The sequence below is a fragment of the Chrysemys picta genome, chromosome 10 (genome assembly GCF_011386835.1).
Source record: "Chrysemys picta bellii isolate R12L10 chromosome 10, ASM1138683v2, whole genome shotgun sequence".
Taxonomy (NCBI): domain Eukaryota; kingdom Metazoa; phylum Chordata; order Testudines; family Emydidae; genus Chrysemys; species Chrysemys picta.
In genome coordinates this window covers 42,410,194-42,434,395 of record NC_088800.1, presented here as the reverse complement: position 1 = coordinate 42,434,395, position 24,202 = coordinate 42,410,194, and the positions used below count along the sequence as shown (strand labels likewise).

Below are 24,202 nucleotides of genomic sequence, written 5' to 3'. Positions count from 1 at the left end.
GCTAGATCAGGGGTCTCAAACACGTGGGGCTCTTGTGTGTGGCCCACCAAGCTCCCCGCGCCCCACCCTCTGCCTACCCATGGGATTGCCTCCTGATGCTGCAAGCACCGCACTGCTCTCTGAAGCAGCCGGCAGCACGCCCCTTCGGGCGGGGGGGAGGGGGAAGGAGGCAGAGGGCTCTGGCATTGCCTCCCGCCAGGTACCGCCCCCCACAGCTCCCATTGGCCGGAAACAGGGAACCCGCGGCCAATGGATGCTTCGTGGGAGGTACCTAGAAGAGCGGCAAGAGCCGCACAAACAGGGAAGCCTGAGCCCCTCCCCCTCCCCCAGGGGCTGCAGGGACACGGTTCCAGGTGCTTCCTGGAATGAAGCAGCACGGAGCTGGGGCCAAGGCAGGCAGGGAGCCTGCCCTAGCCCCAGTGAGCGCCGCTGCCACCCCAGAGCCGCTCTAGGTAAGCGGCACCAGGCTGGAGCTCACACCCTGAACCCCGCCTGCACCCCCAACTCCCTGCTCTGAGCCCCCTGCCACATCCCGCACCCCTTCTGCACCCCCAACTCCCTGGCCTGAGCCCCCTGCCACATCCCGCACCCCTCCTGCAACCCCAACTCCCTGCCCTGAGCCCCCTGCCACATCCTACACCCCAACTTCCTACCCTGACCCCCCTGCCACATCCTGCACCCCTCCTGCACACCCAACTCCCTGCCCTGAGCCCCCTGCCACATCCTGCACCCAAACTCCCTGCCCCAGTCCTGATCCCCCTCCCACTCTCCAAACCCCTTGATCATAGCCCAGAGCACCCTCCTGCACCCAACCCCCAACTCCCTGCCCTGAGCCACCTGCTGCACCCTGCACCCCGACCCCCTGCCGCACCCCTCTTGTACCCCACACACCAACTCCCTGCCCTGAGCGCCCTGCACACCTCCTGCATCTCAACTCCCTGCCCTCAGCCCCCACTGCACCCTGCACCCTTTCTGCACCCCCTGGGGGCAGCGTTGGGGTGGGGACTTCAGGGAAGGGATTGGAATGGGGCAGGGAAGGGGTGGAAGAGGTGGGGCAGGGGCGGGGCCTAATTGGAAGGGTTGGCGTGGGGGTGGGGCCAGAGGCAGCCAGGGGGCGGGGTTCAGTGATGCGGCCCTCGGGCCAATGCACTAGTCCTCATGCAGCCCTCGGGGTCATCTGAGTTTGAGACCCCTGTGGTAGATTGTGCAATACAGTCAGTTAAAGAACGTTCCATGCAGCTCAAGGAACACAGCAGTATATTTGGGATGTTATATGATATTCCAAAACTCCTCACTATACCTGAAGAAGACCTACACCAGCAATGCAGGGCACTAGAGACAGTGTTGACACATGATGACATGCGCAATATTGATGCAAGTCATTCAGGTGATAAACTGAAAGCCCTTTCAAGATACATTTCAGCAGGATCAGCTCCAAAGACTGTTCTGGAATATATGTGCACAAATAAGATGACCATCCTCTTTCCAAATGCTTTTGTTGTTCTGCGCATACTTCTAACACTTCCTGTAACAGTTGCCAGTGGAGAACGCAGCTTCTCCAAGCTGAAGTTAATAAAAACACATCTATGCTCCACAATGACACAGGAGAGGCTGGTCGGCCTTGCAACCATCTCAATAGAGCATGAGCTGGCCCAGACTGTGGACCTTCAGGAAGCAGTTCAAATCTTTGCAACCAAGAAGGCATGGAAAGCACCACTTTGATTATTCAAACAGATAAAAATGCCAGTGTTTACTATGCAGACAAGAAAAGTTACATTTGCTGTTTAGGCATTTGAAAATTAAGTGTTACTTAAAATTTTTGAACAAGGCATTTTAAGTTGTTAGTTCTCCTTTATTGGGGTAAGTAGCAGAGCAGTACCAAGAGAGGAGTAGAACAGGAAGAAGGCAGAATTGAGACCTTTCAAAGTTTTGGCCCAAGCGAGGGGCCATAGGGGCGTCATTTGAGTTCCCTGCCTCAGGTGCCAAAATGTTGTGGGCCGGCCTGGTCAGGGTGCAGCCTTCAGGTGGCGCTTACCTCAAGCAACTTCCAGAAGCAGCATGTTCCCCCTCCGGCTCCTATGCAGATGCGCGGCCAGGCAGCTCTGTGCGCTGCCCTGTCCGCAGGCGTCACTCCCGCAGCTCCCATTGGCTGTGGTTCCCAGCTTGGGGAAAAGGCAGTGTGTGGAGCCCCCTGGCTGCCCCTATATATAGGAGCCGGAGGGGGAACACGCTGCTCCTTCCAGGAGCCATGCGGAGCCATGGCAGGCAGAGGGTGCCTGCCTTAGCCCCGCTGTGCCGCCGACCGGCCTTCTAACGTCCTGGTCAGCAGCACTGACCAGAGCCGCCAGGGTCCCTTTTCAAACGGGCGTTCCTGTCGAAAACCGGACACTTGGCAGCCCTAGACCCAAGCCCATGGCAGGCCTGTACTGGCTGAGCAGGGTAGGGCTGGGCTTACTGCATACTCTCCCCAGACAGGGCCCAAGGAACAGAGGCAGGAAGCTCTGAGCAGCAGGTTCCCCTCTTCGGGACACGAGGAGAGGCGGAGGGTGAATGCCACGCCCCTGAGGATGGTGAGAGGAGCAGCCTTGCCACACCAAGGGGCTCCTGGCGATGTGGGGCCATCTCCTCCGCAGAGGCCAGGGGAGCTATGGAGACCTTGTCCTCAGCGATCGGCTTGGTGGGAAGGGACGGTTCCAGCCAGCGGGGCACCTCAGGGCGCTGGAGCCTCAGCCCAACAAACCACCACAGCAGCTGTGCTGTCACCAAGAGGACTGGTCAGGTCGGCTGGGGCCATCGCAGGCAGGAGTACTGGGGGTCATTGGCTGGTGGGCCACAGCCCCTCGAGCTTGTTGTGAGACATCAAGCTTCAGCTGGGAAACCCAGCGGCTCTTTGCAGCTCTGGAAGTGCAGACAGAATACCCCAGTGCCCTTATCCAGGGAAATGGGGCAGAGCCTGGCTCTCCCAGGCAGGCGGGTGCAGAGGAGCCATGACCGCCATCCAAGGGAGGCTGAGCAGAGCCCACCCGTTCCATCTTGAGACTCTGAAAGGCGGCTCCACCTCTCCCCTATGGAGTGGGGCAGGAGCCTCCATCTCTGCTCCAGAAGGTCTCAGCAGAGCCTGAAGCCCTCCCCAAAACACTCAACCAGGGAGCCACTGAGCAGTTCCCCTCTCCCAGCTAAAGTGTCAAAGGGAAGCTCTGTGCCCTCGGCGTGGGCCTTGGAGCTCACTGCCCCAGAGTCCTAGGGGTGTGGGGGTGGTGTCCCTGCTGCGCAATGCCCATATCCTTGTGGTGCAGGGGACACTGGGCACACAGAGCTTCCCCTGGGACCCTGTCTGGAACTGAGTACTGTCTGTTACAGCTGTCCCCCTGCTGGATTCCTTTCTGTTTGTGCTGAGTGCCCCCCCCCTCCCCCCGGCCATGGAACTGACCAAAGTCACAGCCTGGCCCTGCTCATGGAAATGGCTTGTGCAGACTGACTGGAGCCATTGCTCTGCTCAGGGAGGTGGGGGCTTTTTCGCTCCTTTGTCTAGATTCTTTGTTGGGACCCGGCTCTGTGTAGGGTGCTCTGCCCAGGTATGCAAGACCTAAAGTGGCCACATAGCTAAGCATATGAGTCATACCTGTGACTCAGAACTTGCCCAAACATGTCCTGTGCCTACCTGCAGTTTTCCCTGCCTTCTCTCCTCCCCTGGATTAAGGGGAACCAATCAAAGTTACTGGCGGGAAACTGCCTGAGTTTGCCCTTAAAACCAGACATTTTCTGATCAGACCCCCGGAGAAGGTCCTTGCTTTGACACCTGGTCTGATCAGCTAGGGGTCTTTGGGGGACCCTCTCCCCGCTCCCCTGTGACAATGCGGTTCTGGCGGAACCCAACTGAGAGTGCCAACTCAGGACAAATTGCTCAAATAGGGCAGTTACACCCCAAGGCTGGGGTTTTTTCCACCTCTAAGGCAAACCAAACCAGCCAGACTAAGAGGACTTCGGTCTCACCCCACTGGCTAACCGCAAGTCTCACAAGCCATTTCCTTAGACACTCCAGTTTCCCAGTATCACTACCAATACCACTCGTTATGGGGACAAATGGTTATGAAAACCAATACCCAAATAAAAGAAAAAAGGTTCTCCTGATCTCAAAGGACCAAGCCCCAGACCCAGGTCAATATACAAATCAGATCTTACCCACAAATCACGCTGTTGCCAATCCTTTAGAATCTAAAATCTAAAGGTTTATTCATAAAAGGAAAAAGATAGAAATGAGAGTTAGAATTGGTTAAATGGAATCAATTACATACAGTAATGGCAAAGTTCTTGGTTCAGGCTTGTAGCAGTGATGGAATAAACTGCAGGTTCAAATCAAGTCTCTGGAATACATCCCCTGCTGGGATGGGTCCTCAGTCCTTTGTTCAGAGCTTCAGTTTGTAGCAAAGTTCCTCCAGAGATAAGAAGCAGGATTGAAGACCAGATGGAGATGAGGCATCAGCCTTATATAGTCTTTTCCAGGTGTAAGAACACCTCTTTGTTCTTACTGTGGAAAATTACAGCAAAATGGAGTCTGGAGTCACATGGGCCAGTCCCTGCATACTTTGCTGAGTCTGAAGGCATATTTGCCTTCTCTCAATGAGTCCATTGTATAGCTGATGGTCCTTAATGGGTCATCAAGCAGGCTAGGCAGAGCTAATCTCAGCTTGTCTGGGATGTCACCCAGAAGCATAGCATAAGTTTGCCATACAGACAGTATAGAGCCAATATTCATAACCTCAACTACAAAACTGATACACACATATAGACAGCATAATCATAACCAGTAAACCATAACCTTGTCTTAGACACCCCATTTGACCCCCTTTATACAAGATTTGGGTGCCACTACAGGACCTTGGTTGCAACAATGATCTATATGGTCCCAGTTTATGTCAATAACGTCACACCCCCGTTTTTAAACTCCCCTCCCACGAACAACGAATTTGTGCCTGGAGATCTCCTGATTATTGTAAGCGAATCGAGTCCTCTCTGCGTCCTCTGATGGTGAAACTGCTGTTCTTGCTGCTGCTTTGGGGATTGGTAAGGAAAAACCTCTTGCACACTCCCCTTGTTCTGGCTGCTGGCTTCCTTTCCCAAGCAGGCAGACCCAAGCTAACTCCTTGGTCTGTATCTGTAATCTGCTTCTAGCTCTGCAGCACCTTTGCTGCTAGAAATTAGCCTGCTTGCAGCCACCACTAGTTAAACACCCCCGCCCCCCCCCCTTGAAGCTGTATCCTGGGCACACACCACTCTGCCCTCTGGAACTACCCCTAGTATAAGGTGCACCCATTAGGTTAGATTTAGCCTTTAGTCTAGATAAATTGTAATTTCATTTTGCATAGTTGTGGTTAAGTTAGGTTTAGAAAATTGCTTGCATTGTACTCTGTAAGTTAGGCTTAAAGAATTGTTGTATTGTGTTTTGTTACTTGTACTTGCTAATTTGTGTGGTTTTGGTTAAGTTAAATCATAGCTAAGCTTTTGCTGTGTTCTGTATAATTGTCTCTCTGCTGTTTAAACTTGCAGCCTGTCTGCTCTCTGTGTGTGTGTGTGTCTCTCTCTCTCTCTTAATCCCTTCCCCCATGTGCTCACCCTGCTCCTACTGCTGCCAGACCTCAATTGTATTACTGAAATCTAGCATAAAACCCCATTGGTTACCCTTTTTCTCTCTAACACCCCTCACATTTTACATTTACACCACTGTGACACATTTTTACCTAGAGTTGTTGGTTATTTAACACATTTTACCCATAACTGTTAGTTGGTTATATGCTGCTATGACACACCCTTTACATAGAAATTGTTAGCTACCTGTTACATTTATACTTCAGTGTTAATTGGTTACCAACTGTATTGTACCCCACTGTATTGTACCCCACTATTGAAACCCCCTATCCTATTTACTAAAAGAAACCCCTCCCCAATTGTCTACCTTAACAAACCCCATACCCCTCACTATTGAATTTTCCCTGTTTTTGTATTTTCTTAATAAAGTTTATTTTATACCCCACCAGTGCAGTAGTTGTCCCCCAAGATCCCCTACCTGCTGGCAGGGTCATGGCATCACGAACAGGATCTTGGGGTAACAATTGCTGCCTCCCCTGTCCCTGGAAAGAGGCCAAGACCTCTGGGACAGATGAGGATCAAACTAACCACCTGCAGTACCACTCGCTGCAAAGTAAATAGCAGCCCGAGGCTCTAGAGTGGGTCTGCACAATTGGCAAAGGCCAGAGCTCCAGGGTGTACACTACCCACCTGGGGCTCACTGATGTGGGGTGCCTTTTAACTTGTCACCCCACATGCAGGGCCAGCCCCGCTGATTCCAGCCTCCGGCTAACCTGCACTAAGGCAGGAGAGCCAGCTGCAGATTCAGATCCTACCCGCCTCTGGAGGGAGGTGGGGAGGGTCATGAAAGCCTGCGGGGGGACCCCATCTAAACTCACCCCGGAACCCCGAATTTTGCAGGGGTCCCCCGCCCACCGAATACTAACGGACCTGGTACAGAAGCTAGAAGGGGTTCGGAAGCCCAAGAAACTGTGGCCTGATGTATACAACCCCAAAAGGTGGCCACAGTTGCCTATGAAATACTGGCCCAGGCCCTTGATAAAGGTAACCGTTTTACATGGGGCCCTAACGACCTCGGCCAAGGAGGCCGTTAGCCAGCCCAGCCAGGAAGGGCCTCCACCACCTACCACTAGCCAGCTCAGTCCCAATGAAAGCCCCGAACACCCACCCCCATACGTACACCCAGAGGCCCCACTCCCCCTCGAAAAACCCCGCTATACCCCACCCTACCCTCCACCCCACCAGATGCCCAAGCCCATACACTCCCACCCACTGTGACCTCCAGTGAGGCCCTGCCTATATCCATCAGCCGAATAAAGGTTGATGGTCAGGGCAACTCCACACAGGTCACGGCCCCGCTCCAAAGCAGAGATGAAGGAGTTCATCTCAGACACCGCTAGGGGAGCCAATGAGCCGCCATTACTCTGGCTAGGCCGGTTGGCCCTGGAACATGGACAGGAGCTAGTGGATAGGGAAGAAGGCATAGTGCTAGCCAGGACCAGTAGCTGGTCCCGGGGTCTTTCAGGGAGCCCGGTAATATCTAACACCGCATGGCTCCTAACCGCCCCAGCCCTGGCCTTCCTCCATTTACAGCAATCCCTTCAAGGGATCCAAGTCCCCAAAGGAAGTGTCAAGGACCTCTCTTCCCTAAGATGTGCCATCACAGGGGGGTCCATCATGCTATGGTCCCCTGCCCAACACCCTCTAGGACTAACTCAGGCTCAGATTAACCAGGTTAATGCCTTCCGGCATGTTGTTGACCCCACTGAAATACCCATAAATGAAGCTGCCATTGACTTAGTCATGGATAACAGTACCACCCCTGACACTGGAACAGTTCTGTGGCTAAGGGGGTATGCTAGACACCCCATTGGGCGGCTCTATGAGTCCCTCGAGAGGGTGAAGTGGCCTTCAGCCCAAGCCCTACCCATTAGTTCCCACCCACCACACACCAGCCCACAGCCCAGATCCCAGCACCCGGAGCGTTCATTTGTAGAACGGAAAATTTTTGGATTCTTGTTGCATAAAGGCCTCACTAAGGAGGTTGTGCGTAAGCTCAGCAGTGAGCAGCAAAAAAGCTTGGCCATAGCTCCGGCCAGGGGACCCCCGCCCCTATTACCCGCTAGCTTTTGCCAAGGGTCTCGTCATCCCCTTTTTGCTGGACACGGGGGCACAGGTGTCCATTGAAAGACCGGGCTCCGCGTCTTTGGCACGTGGTGAAGCGCCTCCATTGCGCCATTCCGAATTGGGACCAGGTACCGCATCCTCGGTGCGCAGCGAAGTGCTGTCGACGTCCCGGCACCACTCCCCAGCTAAGAAGCAAGGGAAGTCTCAGCGGCGCCGAGAGAAGGACAGGGGTGAGGCCAGACCCGAGTTGGGCAGCCCGCGATCCCCATCGGGACGGAGACCTCCGACTCGAGCTGAGCAGAGTAGTCCAGTCCCGTCTGCGCGAGCCTCACCGGAGGTACACATGCCTTCGACGCCAGAGGCAGCTCAGGCCGCACGTGACATCTTGGCGCTTCCGGTGCCGGGAGCGCCGCCTCAGTCGGGCCCCTGGACCCATGGGAAGCCGCCTTTGGGCACCCATCAGCCCTCCCCGGAGGTGTTGGAGGTCGAGGCACCGTCCCGGGTTGAGGTGCCGAGCAGAGCCCCAAGACGCACGTCAACTCCACATCCGGACTCTTCGACGAGCGGTTCCCACTCCTCCGCTCTTGGACGCCATCGAAGAGCAGACAAGAGACAACGCCGTTCCTCTTCCAGCCGCTCCGAGAAGAACAGGTCTTGACGCCGTCGGCACCAGCGCTCATACTCAGAAGCCTGCTATCGCAGAAGCCATGCCCTGAGCACGTCTCGAGAGTCCCTGGCACCACGGCATCGTGGCCACAGGCGCCGCAGGGAGTCCAGATCTAGTTCCTCGGACATCTACCTTTCAACATCGTCCAGGTCGAAATCTCGGGGTAGGAGCCGTCACAACAGAGACCACTCCAGTCGTTCCCATGGCACCGTGTGCTTTTCCAGGACTTCAGCTTCGGTACGCAGCTGTCTCTCCCTGGGCCGCACCGCACCGCAAGAACAACCAGTCCTGCCGCCCGATGCACATCAGTTCCAGGCCATGCCCTGGCAGGGACAATGGTGCCAGTGGGCACCGTGGCCTCAGGCACCTGATCAGCCAGGACCTCGCTCCGTGGCGGGAGCCTCTCAGGGCCGACCCGCGTCGCCTCCCCGGCACTGGGATCAGGCCGTGGGCGCCAAACCCCCGGCACCGACTCCGGTACCGAACCCGGACGTGGAGCCCACGATGCCGTTGGCTGCCGAAGGCACCGTACCATCCACCTCTTCAGCACATGGCGATTCAGTTGCGGTACCGCCTCCCTCTTCCCAAGAGGACTTTAAAGCACATCAAGAGCTGCTTCGGAGGGTGGCAGCCAACCTCGAGCTCCGGGCCGAGGAGATGGAGGAGCCCTCCGATACTCTCTTCAATGTCCTCGCCTCCTCGGTACTTGGGCGTGTGGCACTCCCTTTCCACCAAGGAGTCGCCAATATCACCATGGGCATTTGGCAGACCCCGGCCTCTCTTGCTCCTATTTCCAAGAAGGCCGAGAGGAAGCACTTTGTCCCCGCGAGACGTCTCGAGTACCTTTACACTCACCCAGCTCCAGACTCCCTGGTGGTAGAGTCGGTCCACCACCGCGAGCGGAATGGTCAGCCCGTGCCCACGCCAAAGGACAAAGACGCTCGTAGACTTGATACCTTTGGAAAAAAGGTTTATTCGTCAGCGAGTTTCCAGCTCAGAATGGCCAACCATCAGGCGCTTCTGAGCCGAGTTTAATCTCTGGGGATTCCTCCCCAAGTTTGAGCCCCTCATTCCTGACAAGGATGCAAAGGAGTTCCGGGAGCTGATTGAGGAGGGTGCGACTGCCGCCAAAGCGGCTCTCCAGACGGCTTCGGATGCAGCGGACACAGCTGCTCGTTCGATGGCTTCCGCGGGCTCCATGCGACGGGCGTCATGGCTCTCGTTTTTGGGACTGTCGTCAGAATCCCAGTCCATAATGCAGGACCTGCCGTTAGATGGCAAGGCCCTTTTCGCGGACCAGACAGACACCCGTCTGCATGGGATGAAGGACTCCCGCACCACCCTGCAGACGATAGGCCTGTACATCCCACCTGCCAAGGACAAGCCCAGGCCTCAACCCTCTGCTCCGCTAGCTAGGGGCAGATATGAACCCCCCACCTAAGCGGCAGAGGGATCAAAGGTGCCGGTCCCAACACCAATCCCACTCGGCCCCACGGCCTGGGGCCTCGAAGGCCAAACAGCTGGGGAAACGGCGTTTTTGACTCGTTGAGGGGGGGTCACCGGGCCTGTTGCCAGTGTACCCCCCACCCAATTAATAAAGTTACCTTTTCTAAACCGTTTATTGGACTTCCACCTGCAGTGGTCCCATATAACGTCGGACCAATCTCAGCACCATCTCCCAAGGGTACAGGCTGCAGTTTGTTTCAACCCCTCCCAACTGTCCCCCGTCCGGGCAGCTGGCAGGGGCCCCAGAGCATGCCCTCCTTCTCGGCCAGGAGGTAGAGCGCCTCCTCTCTTTGGGAGCGGTGGAAAGGGTACCACGGGAATACCAGGACAGGGGCTTTTACTCCAGGTATTTCCTCATCCCCAAGGCGAAGGGCGGGCTTCGGCCCATCCTCAACCTGCAGAATCTCAACCAGTTTCTGGTGCGTTGCAAATTCCGCATAGTGTCCCTGGCCTCTATTATTCCATCCCTAGACCAGGGGGATTGGTTTACGGCGCTGGACCTCCAGGATGCGTACTTTCACATCCACATTTTCGAGGGTCACAGGCGCTTCCTCCGTTTCCTGGTGGGTCAGGACCACTTCCAATTTACGGTCCTCCCCTTTGGCCTTTCTACTGCCCCCAGGGTATTTACAAAATGTATGGCGGTGGTGGCAGCCCACCTCAGGAGGAAAGGGCTGCAGATCTTCCCCTACCTCAATGACTGGCTGCTCAAGGGCCGGTCTCGCACTCTGGTGCAGCAGCCGACGAGCTTCCTGCTAGACACCTGCGGGGCTCTAGGCCTACTGGTAAACAAGGAGAAATCCACGTTAATTCTGGTTCAGCGCATAAACTTTATAGGGGCGCTGTTAGATTCCCAGGTAGCCATGGCCTCCCTCTCACGGGACAGATTCAAGACGCTCAAAGCCCTCATTGCCTCGGTCACGGCCTTTCCGGTAACCACGGCACGGGTGTGCCTCCAAATCCTGGGTCACATGGCAGCTTGCACCTATGTGGTGAGACATGCCAGACTTTGGATGCGGCCCCTTCAACTCTGGCTGGCCTCCCGGTATTCCCAGGCCAGGGACAGCCTGGACAAGGTGGTCACGGTGCCGCCCAAGGTGATGGCAGACCTCCAATGGTGGTCCCTCCCGAGTAGGGTGACCAGACGTCCCAATTTTATCGGGACTGTCCCGATATTTCCTTGTTTGTCCCGCGTCCCGACCGACATGCGGTCGGGACACTGGACAAACAAGGAAATGCCCCGGAGCCTAGTGCCCGGAAGTGCTCACACACCCCCCCCCGCCCCGACTCCGCCCCCTCCTCCCCCGATTGGCTCCCTCCCCGAATCCCCGCCTCTTTCCCGGGCTCACCATTCCCCCTCCCTCCACAAGCGCTGGAGGGAGGCCCGGGAGACGCAGGGGAAGTGCGGGGCCGGGGTGAGTAACAGTCCGGCCTGGCCCCGAGCAGGCAGGACCCAGTTGGGTGGTTGGGAGAGGAGGGGGGCGACCCGCGGGGCCAGGCGGCGGCTGTTGTTGTCCCCCTGGGCAGCGGGACACGGGAGCAGCTGCTGCTGCAGCTCCCACTGCCGCGGGGGAGGAAGCGGCCATGGCGCTCCGTGGCTGCGGCGCCTCCGAACCCCCCGAGCCGGGGCCTGCTGCAGGGACCCAGCAGCGCGTACGCTGGGCCCAGCCCCTGGCCAGTCGCGTCTGGGCTGCTGCCCAGCTGGTGCTATCCCGCGGCGGCCCCGGGGCGGAGGCCCCCCCCCCGCGTCCCGATATTTGTCTTGGGTGATCTGGTCACCCTACTCCCGAGCAACATGCTTCAGGGTATTCCCTTCCGAGAGCCCCCTCCCTCACTAGATCTAGTGTCAGACAACTCGGACGTGGGCTGAGGAGCCCACGTAGGGGATTTCAGGACCCAGGGTATGTGGTCACCAGAGGAACTAACCCTGCACATAAATGTCAGGGAGCTCAGGGCCGCGTGCGTGGCATTTTGCCAGCACATACAAGGGAGGGTGGTCAGAGTCCTCACGGACGACACGACCGCCATGTATTACGTCAACAAACAGGGGGGCACGCGTTCCCAGGCCCCTTATGCCAGGAAGCCCAGCTCCTGTGGGAGTTCTGTATAGCCCACAATATACTGCTGCGGGCTTTTTACGCTCACGGACCGCCTGAGCAGGGTATTCTCCCAACAGCACGAGTGGTCCCTGCACAAGGAGGTGGCCAGGTGGATCTTCCTACAGTGGGTCGCTCCCCAGGTAGACCTGTTTGCCACTGCCCAGAATCGACAGTGTCCTCGATTCTGCTCCAGAGCGAGAGAGGGCGACGGGGCGCTATCGGATGCGTTCCTGCTCCCATGGTCAGGGCCCCTGTTGTACGCCTTCCCGCCCTTCCCTTTAATAGACAGGGTCCTACAGAAGGTGAAGTCAGACGGGGCGAGGATTATCCTAATAGCCCCGGATTGGGCCCGTCAGCATTGGTACGGGTCCCTGCTGCAACTCTTAGCGGCCCCTCCTCACAGGCTGCCGCTACGCCCGGACCTCCTCTCCCAGGAGGAAGGTCGTCTCCTCCATCCCAACCTAGCCGCGCTCCACCTGACAGCGTGGCTGCTTCATGGTTAAATAAGGAGGAAGGGAGGTGTTCTGAGGATGTAAGAAAGGTCCTGCTGGAAAGTAGGAAACCCTCCACACGGCGAATCTACCTGACTAAGTGGTATAGGTTCTCTATGTGGGCGAGGGATAGAGGTTCCTCTCCCTCTTCCGCGTCTATCCAGCTTGTCCTCAAGTACCTCCTGTCCCTTAGGACCTAAGGCCTGGCACCCTCCTCCATCAGGGTGCACCTGGCGACCATTTCAGCTTTCCATCCCCCGGTGCAGGGCCTGTCTGTGTTTTCACATCACATGACAGCCTGGTTTCTGAAAGGGTTATTCCCTTACGCCAGACCCCCAGTCCCACTCTGGGACCTAAACCTGGTACTCTCCCACCTCACAGGGCCTCCCTTTGAGCCGTTAGCCAGGTGTTCGTGGTCCCACCTGTCATGGAAGGTGGCGTTCTTAGTGGCTATCACCTCAGCCCACCGGGTCTCCGAGCTCAGAGCCCTGACCTCTGAACCGCCGTATACGGTCTTTCATAAGGACAAGGTTCAGCTCCGCCCTCATCCTGCCTTTTTGCCGAAAGTAGTCTCGGCTTTCCACATGGATCAGGATATTTTCCTCCCGATCCTCTGTCCTAAGCCCCATTCCTCTAATGAGGAATGCTGCCTGCACATGTTAGACGTGCGCAGAGCGCTGGCCTTTTACTTAGACAGAACCAGGCCATTTAGGAAGTCCCCCCAGCTTTTTATTGCTTCGGCAGAACGCATGAGGGGGCGACCGGTCTCCACCCAGCGGATCTCCCGCTGGATCACTTCGTGCATTCGCACCTGTTACGACCTGGCAGGGGTTCCCCCGCCTCCTATTGTGAAGGCCCATTCCACGAGAGCCCAGGCCTCATCAGCGGCCTATGTGGCTCATGTCCCTGTTCAGGACATCTGTAGTAGGGTTACCATACGTCCGGATTTTCCCGGACATGTCCGGCTTTTTGGGCCTCAAATCCCCGTCCGGGGGGAAATCCCAAAAAGCCGAACATGTCCGGGAAAATCGGGACATGCGGGGCCGGCGGTGCTGGGCCGGGGGCCGGGGCCGGGCCGGGCCAGCGGTGCTGGGCCGGGGGCTGGGGGCCGGGCCGGGGGCCGGGCGGGGGACCGGCGGTGCTCGGCCGGGGGCTGGAGCCGGGCCGGCGGTGCTCGGCCAGGCCGGCAGTGCTGGGCGAGCCGGGGGTGCTCGGCCGGGGGCTGGCCCGGGGCCGGCAGCCCAGGGCCCGAGCCAGCCCAGGCTGGAGACGCCGGGGGGGGCAGACTGGGCCGCGCCTCCTCCCCCCCTTTACCTGCTTCAGGCTTCCCGCGAATCAAATGTTCGCGGGAAGCAAGGGAGGGGGCGGAGTTGGGACGGGGACTTTGGGGAAGGGGTGGAGTTGGGGCGGGGGCGGGGCCCCGTGGAGTGTCCTCTTTTTGGACACTCAAAATATGGTAACCCTAATCTGTAGGGCTGCTACGTGGTCCTCTGTCCACACGTTTTCATCGCACTATGTGATCGTCTCCCAAGCAAGGGATGACGCCGGGCTTGGTAGGGCGGTGCTCCGCCCGGGTAACCCTTAAAACTTTATGCTTAAACTCCTACCCGCCTCCATCAGGGATAGTTTGGAGTCACCTACAGTGGAATACACATGAGCAATCACTCAAAGAAGAAAGGACAGTTACCTGTTCTGTAACTTGCGTTCTTCGAGATGTGTTGCTCAGGTGTATTCCACATCCCGCCCTCCTTCCCCTCTGTCAGAGTTGTCTGGCAAGAAGGAACTGAGGGTGGGGGGAGCACGCAGCCCCCTTTATGGCACGATATGTCGGCGCCACTCCAGGGGTTGCAGCGGTGCTCCCCCACTATGATCACTCCCCATACACCAAAACAGCAGTGAAAGCCCCCACCCCTAGCCCACATCACTTTTCATGGGCCTCCCGCTCCTGTGACCCGCTAGGGGCCCTGTTCTCTAGCTGTTCTCTGCGTCCATGTGCACGGTAATGGGCTAAAGTGAATGCTGAGGCTACGGGGCTGGTTCTTAAAGACAAACTCCAATCACAACACAGGCACTGGAGTGGGGGACGCTGGTGTTCCCATGAGGTGGACGTGCTGGTGCTGCTGTGCCATCAAGCCATAGCCAGCTGCAGGGGCAGGACAGCTCTGCCAGCCCTCCCTGGGGGACAGTTACTATGGTTACCAACCTGCGCCCAGCTCGCCTGGCGCTGGGTGTCCCTGTTCACAGCTGGGCAGAGCCCCTAATTCTGCCTGCAGTACCCCCAGGCGTTACTCTGGGTTTAGGGCGGCGATATTCCGCCTCCTAACCACGGCGTGGCGCTGTGGACTCCCGCGGTCTCTGCTGTGCATCCACCTAGCCGCTGGGTGGCGCTATGGGCGGGCGGCCCGCGCTCTCCCCGGACCCAGCGCCCTTCTAGCCGCGCCCGCATAATAGCTCTTTTCCCGGCATCCTTTGCCCTCTTCACCGGCCGCTGCCAATATGGTGGGTACTGGGCCCGGCTCGTTCCCGCTCCTCAATCCGCGGCCATCCGTCCCGGGCCGGGGCTGCCGGGGCCTGGGCCACGCTGGGGGGCTGCTGCCGCCGCCGGGGAGCGGGACGAGGCGGGCCGGGCTCGGGGAGCTGCGCGGGGGGGGACAGGCGGTGCCTGTGCTCGGCGATCCTGGGGAGGCCCGTTCCCTGGGGCGGCTCGGAGGCCCCGGGGCTTTGGGCTCACCCAGCCCGGCTCCAGGGGTGCGGGATCCGCGCTCGCCCGTGTTGGGGCCGGGCCCTGCTGGGATCCCGTCGGAGGGGTTGGGGGGAAGGAGCAAGCCGTGGTATCTCGGGGCGCTGCGCGGGATTTGCGCCTAGTGACTTAGGAGCGGGCCCGCTGCGGTGTGAGGCTCCCTGGTGTAGGCCTGTCTGCCTCCCTGGGTCTCACCGCGGGCTGGGGCCCTGCGAGCAATAGTTTACGGAGAAGTATTGGCTCCCCGAAATGAGAGTTTTACCCGTACGGAGTGTGGGTATGGGGGCAGGGCCTCTAAAAATACCCCTCACCATCGCTGCCTGCGTAAGAAGTTTGGGGGCTTGAGGGTGAATAGAGAAGCCAGAGCTCCTGAGGCCTGGGGTTCCTCGGTCTTCTAGGTACTTAGACACAGATAGCTTCAGATTTCTGTGTATTAGGCCAGGCTTAGCATGCATGCTAGGGTCATGTTAGCCTCCTGTCTACGGGCTTGGATGTAACGAACTGCATATGTCAGTCTCATGAGTTTAGTTTCCTGAAGGAAAGTTGCCCTCTGTGACAGGGTAACGGGTTAATGCCACCTTAGTGGCTCTTTAGGAGCTCAGTAAGAGCACTTCGAGTTGGAAGCAGAAACAGATGGGTAGATTTTGCTATTTCACACTGTGGTGATTTGTTCTTCAAATCTTCTAGGGGCGTGTGCGAACAAAGACCGTGAAAAAGGCTGCCCGGGTCATCATTGAAAAGTACTACACCCGGCTAGGGAATGACTTCCACACGAACAAACGGGTGTGTGAAGAGATTGCCATCATCCCTAGCAAGAAACTGCGCAACAAGATAGCTGGGTAAGGCAGCCCTGGGACTTGCTGTGCTCTTGTATGAGGGTTTAGCTTGACACATCCTAGCTCTGGGGTGGTGAATTTCGTTCTCAGTCTGAGGGTGAGAAGAAACTCTCATTCTGTTACAAAGGTATTAATCTAAGTACGTTTTGATAATCTCAGTAAATGCATCTGGAATCTGAATGTCCCAGTCCTTGCTCTGACACTGGAGCCATGGATTAAGGCTTTTGGAGTGCTGAAAAATCCCTAGTGAGCTAGGACGGCGTAGATTTTTATATATCAGAGGGGTAGCCATGTTAGTCTGTATCCACAAAAACAACGAGGAGTCTGATGGCATCCCTTATAGACTAACAGATTTATTTGGGCATCAGCTTTCATGCGCATAGAGTGAAAATTACAGATACAGGCATAAATATCATGTGTCATATATATATGCACCTGTAATTTTCACTCCATGCGTCTGAAGAAGTGGGGTTTTTGTTTTTTTTTAACCCATGAAAGCTTATGCCTAAATAAATCCGTTAGTCTAAAGGGTGCCACCGGACTCCTCATTGTTTTTGTAGATTTTTGTGAATTTTGAAGGGTAGTTTCCACCTGGCTAAGCCAACTTAAATTTTTACACTGGCAGGGATCTGAAAATTGTTTGTAATATCACTAGATTAATCATATCTTTAGAAATACAATTTCTATAGAATGTTTAAGCATCATCGAGTACTGCCTTATTTGGTAGATTAAGTAACACATGCTCTTTAGTCCTTACCCAGCATCTTAAAAACATTTAACTTCTGGATAACTTGTCCGTGGCAGGAGCAATTAATGCTTACCTTTACTTACTAATTACAACTCAATCTCTGCTTAATGTAAGTGTGCTGATAGAATCTTCCTTATGTGTGAACTCTGTTTCTGAGAGACTAAAATCTCTTTATTTCTCTACCCTAGTAGCACTTCAGAGAGTCAGTCCTTTTTAGTGTAGCTGTTTCATTATTGTTTTGCTTTAACAGATTTTAACGAGTCTTGGCTCAGGCTCTGTATCTCAACTAACAAATACACAGAGTTGCATGGAAATCTTTTTCTCCCCTTGTCCATTGTTCTGGGCTCCTCTAGCAGGCAGGTTAGCTGGTCAGACTTCCCTAGACACTGAGGCCTAGATCCTCAGAGGTATTTAGGTGCCTCTCTCATTGATTTTAAACAGAAGTTATCCACCTAAATACCTCAGGGGAATCTGAGCTTGAATTACTTGGTGTTCTGGAAGTGCTAAGATGTACTTTGACGTTTTAATCTCTTATGACGTCTATTTCACTGCCTTTCTGGTCAGAGTTTGCTGTATTCGATTTCCTTGGGGCAAATCCAGTATGGAAGTGAGTGAGTTTTTACTTTGTGCTGCAATTAGTGTTGGCCATTTGCATTGCTGCAGGCTCAGGATCCCTGTGCCACTGTCTTTAGGGTGGGAGCTAGAGAGAGGCTTGCAGATTAACAGAGCTGCAGTTCTCCAGCAGGCAAAGTCAGAAGTGTCCAGTTATCCTCTTGCGAACCGTTGGGAGAGAGGTATACTGAATTCAGGTGGGTCCCGGAGGCCTGTTGCTGTTTGACTTGCCTCTGCTAGCCTCGTGTGTGCATTTGCAGCTGCATTGAATTAGAGCTTGAAGGAAATACCCTGGTGTCTAAGTTGGGTTGTTTATAACCAGCCTCCCAAGGTTTCAGTCACTGAACTAGGAGAGACTGTGTGCTTGGCTTACTTGCTTTGAAACCTGCATTCGAAAGTGACTCTGGTCTTGTCTGTGACCTGGTCATTGATAGTGCAGGGAGAGGAACTTGTGAAAGCTTTTCCCGTGTTTGGAGGACTCATCCTCATTCCTACCAAACCCTGTAACTTTCAGACATTGCTGCTGGTCTCCTTGGCCTTCCTGTCCTGCCTCCTGAGAGTGGTGGAGGAAGGGAACTTCTGCTGCCAAGTGAATGTGGTCTCTGGCTGTGAAATGGCAGGGTAGATATGAGCAGCTGTAGGGGTTTAAATATGAGACAGATACAAGGTCTCTAGTGACCCACCTCTTCCAGTATTACGGAGAGCAGAGATGTAAAGCTAGGGCTTCCAATGGGTGAGTTAAAGCTGTTGTCAGTGTGAGATATGTAAGAATGGGGTGCCAATTGACCAGTTTCCGGATTCTCCCTGCAGGTATGTCACCCATCTGATGAAGCGTATTCAGAGGGGGCCTGTCAGAGGTATCTCCATTAAACTGCAGGAAGAGGAGAGAGAGAGGAGGGATAACTATGTCCCTGAGGTAAGATTTCTGACTATACTTGGGTGCATCTCAGGCCTCTTCTGCCAGGCAGAGTGGCTTATCCTGACATGCTGGTATCCAGCTTCTGCACAGCTAACAAAGGGGCTTCCATTCTGCTTATCGCAACAGCAGCCATGAGATCTCTCCTTTCCTGAGAAATGTGACCATGACCGGATAGCCTGAGTTAGCTGCACAGAGCTGGGCTTTGAGAAGGATCCAGGCTGACAGACTGATGACTTGTCCTGAAAAATCCCCAGGGACACAGGGAGCCAGGAACTCCTGATTTTCTAATCTCAGCTGTACTGCTGACTTGTGTTGTGGAGCAAATAATCCCTGCCTCCATTTTCGGATCTGTAAAATGTGGAGAAATAACTCCCTTGGTGTAAAGTGTGACAGCTGCGATGTATGTTGTTGTGAATCGCATTGAAATTCAAGTATCAGAGGGGTAGCCGTGTTAGTCTGAATCTGTAAAAAGCAACAGAGGGTCCTGTGGCACCTTTAAGACTAACAGAAGTACTGGGAGCATAAGCTTTCGTGGGTAAGAACCTCACTTCTTGCATCTGAAGAAGTGAGGTTCTTACCCACGAAAGCTTATGCTCCCAATACTTCTGTTAGTCTCAAAGGTGCCACAGGACCCTCTGTTGCTTTTTATTGAAATTCAAGTGTCCTACAACTCCTGCGCTTATCTGTGGAAGGTCCAGAATGGGACAGGGCTTTCCTGAACTCTCACTTGGACAGGCAGTGGGAGAGCAAGTTGGCACTCACTTGTCATTGCTTCAGTTCAGTTCATCCAGAAATCTTATGCCCTAACTAGCATCTCTCCCCTTCCACCCCCTCTTCCACTCCTCAGCGGGGTTTAAAGGGCTCTCATCCTGAACCTGCATTCGAAAGTGACTCTGGTCTTGCCTGTGACCTGGTCATTGATAGTGCAGGGAGAGGAGCTTGTGAAAGCTTTTTCCCGTGTTTGGGGGGTTCATTCCTATCCCTACCAAACCCTGTAACTTTCAGACACTACCTCCTGCCCTCACCTCCAGTCCAATGTGGTGGGTGCGGTAGGTGACCTCAAATTGGCTTCCAACAAAATTATTTTTGCAGCATCATGGACTATGAAGTGACAAACAGCAACAAGCCAGCTTCAGGACTTGTCTTCAATGTGCACTTCACCCAAAGGCTGGCACTCCATTGTGACCACAGGTTTGGTTCTGTGGCACATTCTGAGTGTAGAGTTCAGTTTTCACTAGAAGTCTTATGAAAAACAGGTGTGATGCCAATGAGTGTAATGGGAGCTTTGATGTCACTGGGTGGGTTGGGGCTGTTCCCTCCTTGATACCAGGCTTGCAGATCTCCACCTTCCCTGGAAGTGGGGAGTCCGTGCTGATCTGCTCCAGTCTATGATGTGCTGGCTGGGTAACACGTGATGTAAATACAGGAGGACTGTGCCTGCTCTTGCCTCCCTCCTGATAGTGTGTGTTAGGCTAGCTCCCTCACAGCTACCACCCATGTGTCCCAATCATAGGACTGGAAGGGGCCTCTGGGTCATTGAGTCCAGTCCCCAGCTGTCACTGGCAATCCCATCCCTCTCAGGTCTACCTGGGAGGTGTCTGCCCTCTCACAAAAGTTCTAGCCAGCTCTGAGAACTTGGCACGCTAGGAACATAGGAATAGCCATACTGAATCCCAGCCCCATCTCTCCCAGTGCCCTGCCTCTGGCAATGGCCAGCCCCAAAGGAAGGTGTACATACCCTGCAGTAGGCAGATGGGGGGGAAATCATGCCCCCACCTTCCTTTGATTCTCTGCACAAAATGTCTGACTGCTAGAATAATGCAGCTAGTGACCTGTTACTATCTGCGCTTCAAGGGCAGGACTTGCTGTTATCAGCTGAAAGAGGAGAGCACTGATGTAGCTGTCTTCCCATAGTGTCACTGAACGGAGAAATAACTCCTTTGTACTCCTGTGGCAGGCAAGGGAGTTTGGTTGTGAGTCACTGTTGCGGTAAGAAACTCTAAAATAGCTTTTTGGCAGAACCTCTTGCAGAAGCTACAGTAAAACTAGGCAGATCTCTTGCTCCCTTTATCAGTCAAATGCCTGCAAGTGTCATTTTGTGGCAGATGAAAAATAACTATTTACCCAGAGCCCTTAAATAAGACTCATGTACAGGAACACATGGCAAATCATTGGCTGACTCCTGCCAACTCCTGCATTAGGGGTTTTGGATAGTCAGTGATAAATGCTTGAACTCTGGAGCAAGAGAGAGTCTTCTTGGCCCACTGTACTACGTCTCCTGCTTCCTTAGGCCGTAGGGGTGCTGTTAGAACTTGGAGATAGCCAAGGTTCATATATGCTGTGATCCTGCTGCAAGGGCAAGATCAAACAGTTACAACAGGACATGTAAAGCTTGTAGCGTAAGCAGATATTTGCAACGGATCCAAGGTGGGTGAGCTCTGGAGGGGAGAGATTTAAATCAGGTTCAGAATTGTCAAACTAACTTGAAAATTTCTACTATTTATTACCAATTGAATTTAAACTGTGATTAGTTATAAAGCGTCCATGCTGTGGTGTTCTTTTGAAGTGACACTTCTGATGGGGTAACTTATTGGGATTTCACAAAACTGCCATAGGCAAAAAACAAAATATTGAAAATGAAGGCCTTGGTTTGTAATTTAACTCTCACTAATGATCCCACTGACCTCAATGGGACCATTCATGGAAGTTCAAACATGTACATAAGTGTCTGCAGCATCAGGGTCTGAAATTGTATTTTTATTTAATGTTTCTCTTATGCAAGAACATAACTGCCAGTATCCATTGGACCGGTATCCAGCAGCGGCCAGTATTAGAGCTTCAGGGGGAGTGTACCGAACAGGGCAGTTGGAGTGATCCACCCCTTTGTCACTTCAAAACAGACTCACTCCAGTGTTAACAGTGAAAAGTTATTTGGATTGTTGATACACTGAAAAGCTTCCCAATACCTATTATGCATGCAGGCCAAAAGATTGGCTACTGAGCTCATTCATGTCTAGGAACGTGGGGCTTTTGGAAAAAATCACACCCACAAGTGACTTAGGCACATCAGTCCCATTGACTTCAAATGGCAAACTGTGAAGGGAGGAGTATAGCTGGTGGAGGTGGTTCAAATATAGCCTGGGCTTATCGTTGTGTCTGAGTTTGTGGTGCTGTCACAATGGTGGTAATGAAGCATGGCACTTGTCTCTCTCAGCTCAGAGGAGTACTCTAAATGAGACTGCTCAGCAGTCTCATGAAATTCTGGTAACACTTGAGAAACGTGACTAAAGCGGGTGCGTCTTTCTGAACTAAAACACTAAATGTAACCAATGTTAAGAATGGGGGTAAAAAGATCTGTAGCCACCCTGTAGGGGTGCTATTAATCCTGAGGGTTCAAGAGTGTTAAAGGCCTCATTCTTGAAATCTGGACACCAAAAGGTTAACTTCTGCCTTTCATACGTTTTCAAGCTCTCTTTTTGCCTGCGGCTGGTTACTCTGCTATTTACTAGTTCTGAACTGAGTGGTATGATTCTGGTGACTGCTGGCTGCCAGGAGCCATGGCAGGGCGTGGTGATAGAAGCAAGGCAGGTGAAGTCCAGAGTTACATCAGTAGGTGCAGCCAAATGTGAGGGCCCTAGACTCCATTGTGTGTCGCAGGCAAACACCCTCCTGTCATGCAGTAACTGCCTGCTGCCAACACTGGCCTGGGGAAGGAACAGTGGATTGGCTATAGAGAGATGAATTCAGTCTGGGCTCTCTGCAGGAGGCTGGTTTGCTGCCACATGGGAATTGAGGGCAGTATCCTAGACACAGCTGGAGTTGCGAAGGTCCCATATGCTTTAGGGAAGATGGCTGAAGGCAGAAGAGACTGTCCATGCTGAGAGCTCCTGCTCTGCTCCCTGACAGTGTTGTATGGCTGGATTCTTAGTGCACTTCGCAGCTCTCCCCACAGTATTTATGGGGCAAGTGGAGTTTCCCAAGCAGTGGAATGTGAGGACAGTGAGCTGTGGTGGAGGCTTGTCCCTGCAGAGGTGGCTGTTTGTGAATGAGAAGCATTTGTCTTAGCTCAGGGCTTCTCAAACCCTTCATTCCTGTTTGGTGATGTGAGTTTAGCAACTGGCCTCAAGGAGTCAGTGTCATGTGAGCAGCCAACTCCCTGGACTGGTTGGAGAGTCGCAGCCTTTGTGGGGACCCACTCCAGCTTCTGACCATCTCTGAGTGGGGTCTGAGTAATGCTAGACTCACAGAGCCGTGTGTGTGTGTGAGATGTTTAACAAAGTGCATCCATGTTCTTTTTCCCTCTGCAGGTCTCTGCCCTTGACCAGGAGATCATTGAAGTTGACCCAGATACTAAGGAAATGCTGAAGCTGCTGGTGAGTGTGGTCTCTTCAGAGAGATTGGCTTGTGCCTTCGCTCTTCTGGAGGGGGAAGCTCTTAGCCATCATAGCTCAGTGCAGACTGAAGGCCTTGTTCAGGCACCAGGGAGAGCCTCCTAGCAAGCTGTTTGGAGGACTTTATGAGCAGGTTTCGAGCACAGTTACTCTGTTAGACCTGGGCCATGGACTGACTGGCCTCTGTAGTGCAATTATTATGAATTGTCCAGAAAAAAAATCCCCCCCCCCCTCTTCCCCCAAAACAGTGGCTGGAAAAGCTTTTCTAGAAGCCTGCCAGCAACACCATTCTGACCCTGCTAGCATGGCTTTCAACTGCAATACAGCTAGGCAATTCTTCGCCTACATCTCAGGGAGCCAGAAACCCCCCGTCAGCACCTGAGAGCCTCTGTGTGTCCCTGTCTGTAAAGCGGGTAACAGTGCTCACCCACTTCTGTCCAGAGCTCTGGGGCTGGTGGGGATAATATATTAGTTATACCGGGGTGGGGGTGGGGCTTGTGAATTGAAATATGAAATAGCCAGTGCTCCTGAGCATGATCAAGGGCCACAACCCTGCTAGAAATCCCAGCTCCAGCAGCATGAAAGGGGGAGGGGCAGGCTACCTGGAGAGGACTTTGCCATGGACTTGCTAGTGGTGACGGACACACGCATTCTCTTCCTTCCCTGCCCACCCCCAGTCTCTTCTGTACCAGCCTCTAGGTCTCAGTGTCTGGTATGGTTTTCCCCGAGCTCTCCTGCATGCAATGCTCCTTCCCACTCGGAGTTGCTCTTAGCTGCACAAGGGCCTAGACACCTGTTTTTGTTTTGGGTCTCCCCTTCACCACTGGGACATGTGCTCTGATACCAGAGCTGTGTTCAAGGCCTCCTGCCCCTGATTAGAACACCACCACTACAGAAGCAACTGAACCATGGGTGAGCCTGTGAAGTCCAGATTCCAGCCCAGCTGCTGGCATGTTAGTTGTGTAACTTTCACAACTGGGTGCATCTCGTGCCCCAGTCCAGTGAATGCTCAGCCAGGCTGGTCCCTAAGTCCCCACGCTCCTGTGTGTCGCACTTGCAAGCCTGTTGGGGTTCACTGCCGTGTTGTGTGACAGACTCCCCCTCCCTGTCTCTGCAGCACGGCCTCCTGTCTATGGACAGGCTGGAGGACTCGCCCTCTGTTCTCGCTGGGATTCGGGGTAGATGCGTTTGTGTGTTGGGAGGGAGAGTTAGGGCAGAGCCTGCTGTGCTTTGATCTGGGACCCCTGCCAGCAGAGAGGAAGAGGTAGGCTGGCATGCTGAGTGTAACCTGGTCTGTTCTATATGTCTTCCAGGACTTTGGCAGTCTATCCAACCTGCAGGTCACGCAGCCCACTGTGGGAATGAACTTCAAAACACCCAGAGGAGCTATCTGAATCCATTGCTGCGCTGTCACTTTTCCAATAAATGTGGGAAACCAAACCTGTCCCCTCTTCCGCTAGTGCCGGGGTGTCTTCTTGGG

At 54.3% G+C, this 24,202-nt stretch overlaps 2 protein-coding genes and 2 non-coding genes across 4 annotated transcripts; all 4 read left to right on the top strand.

Moving 5' to 3' along the window:
* The first annotated feature begins 288 nt into the window (after positions 1–288).
* On the top strand, positions 289–13,961 carry LOC135973773 (uncharacterized). The gene is made up of 2 exons (XM_065558505.1): positions 289–452; positions 2,472–13,961. Exon 2 carries the CDS (start codon positions 10,525–10,527, stop codon positions 11,722–11,724), a length of 1,200 nt encoding a protein of 399 aa, XP_065414577.1. The 5' UTR covers positions 289–452; positions 2,472–10,524; the 3' UTR covers positions 11,725–13,961.
* Positions 13,962–14,826: 865 nt separating this feature from the next.
* Positions 14,827–24,173, top strand: RPS17 (ribosomal protein S17). Its single transcript, XM_005280962.4, has 5 exons — positions 14,827–14,975; positions 15,904–16,055; positions 18,223–18,328; positions 22,639–22,704; positions 24,036–24,173. The coding sequence occupies exons 1-5, from the start codon at positions 14,973–14,975 to the stop codon at positions 24,114–24,116; spliced, it is 408 nt and encodes a 135-aa protein (XP_005281019.1). The 5' UTR covers positions 14,827–14,972; the 3' UTR covers positions 24,117–24,173.
* LOC112059359 (small nucleolar RNA SNORA71) lies at positions 17,796–17,929 on the top strand. Its single transcript, XR_002888636.1, has one exon. It is a non-coding gene; the product is annotated as a small nucleolar RNA SNORA71 (small nucleolar RNA).
* LOC112059358 (small nucleolar RNA SNORA71) lies at positions 19,205–19,339 on the top strand. The gene has a single exon (XR_002888635.1). It is a non-coding gene; the product is annotated as a small nucleolar RNA SNORA71 (small nucleolar RNA).
* Positions 24,174–24,202: the final 29 nt, after the last annotated feature.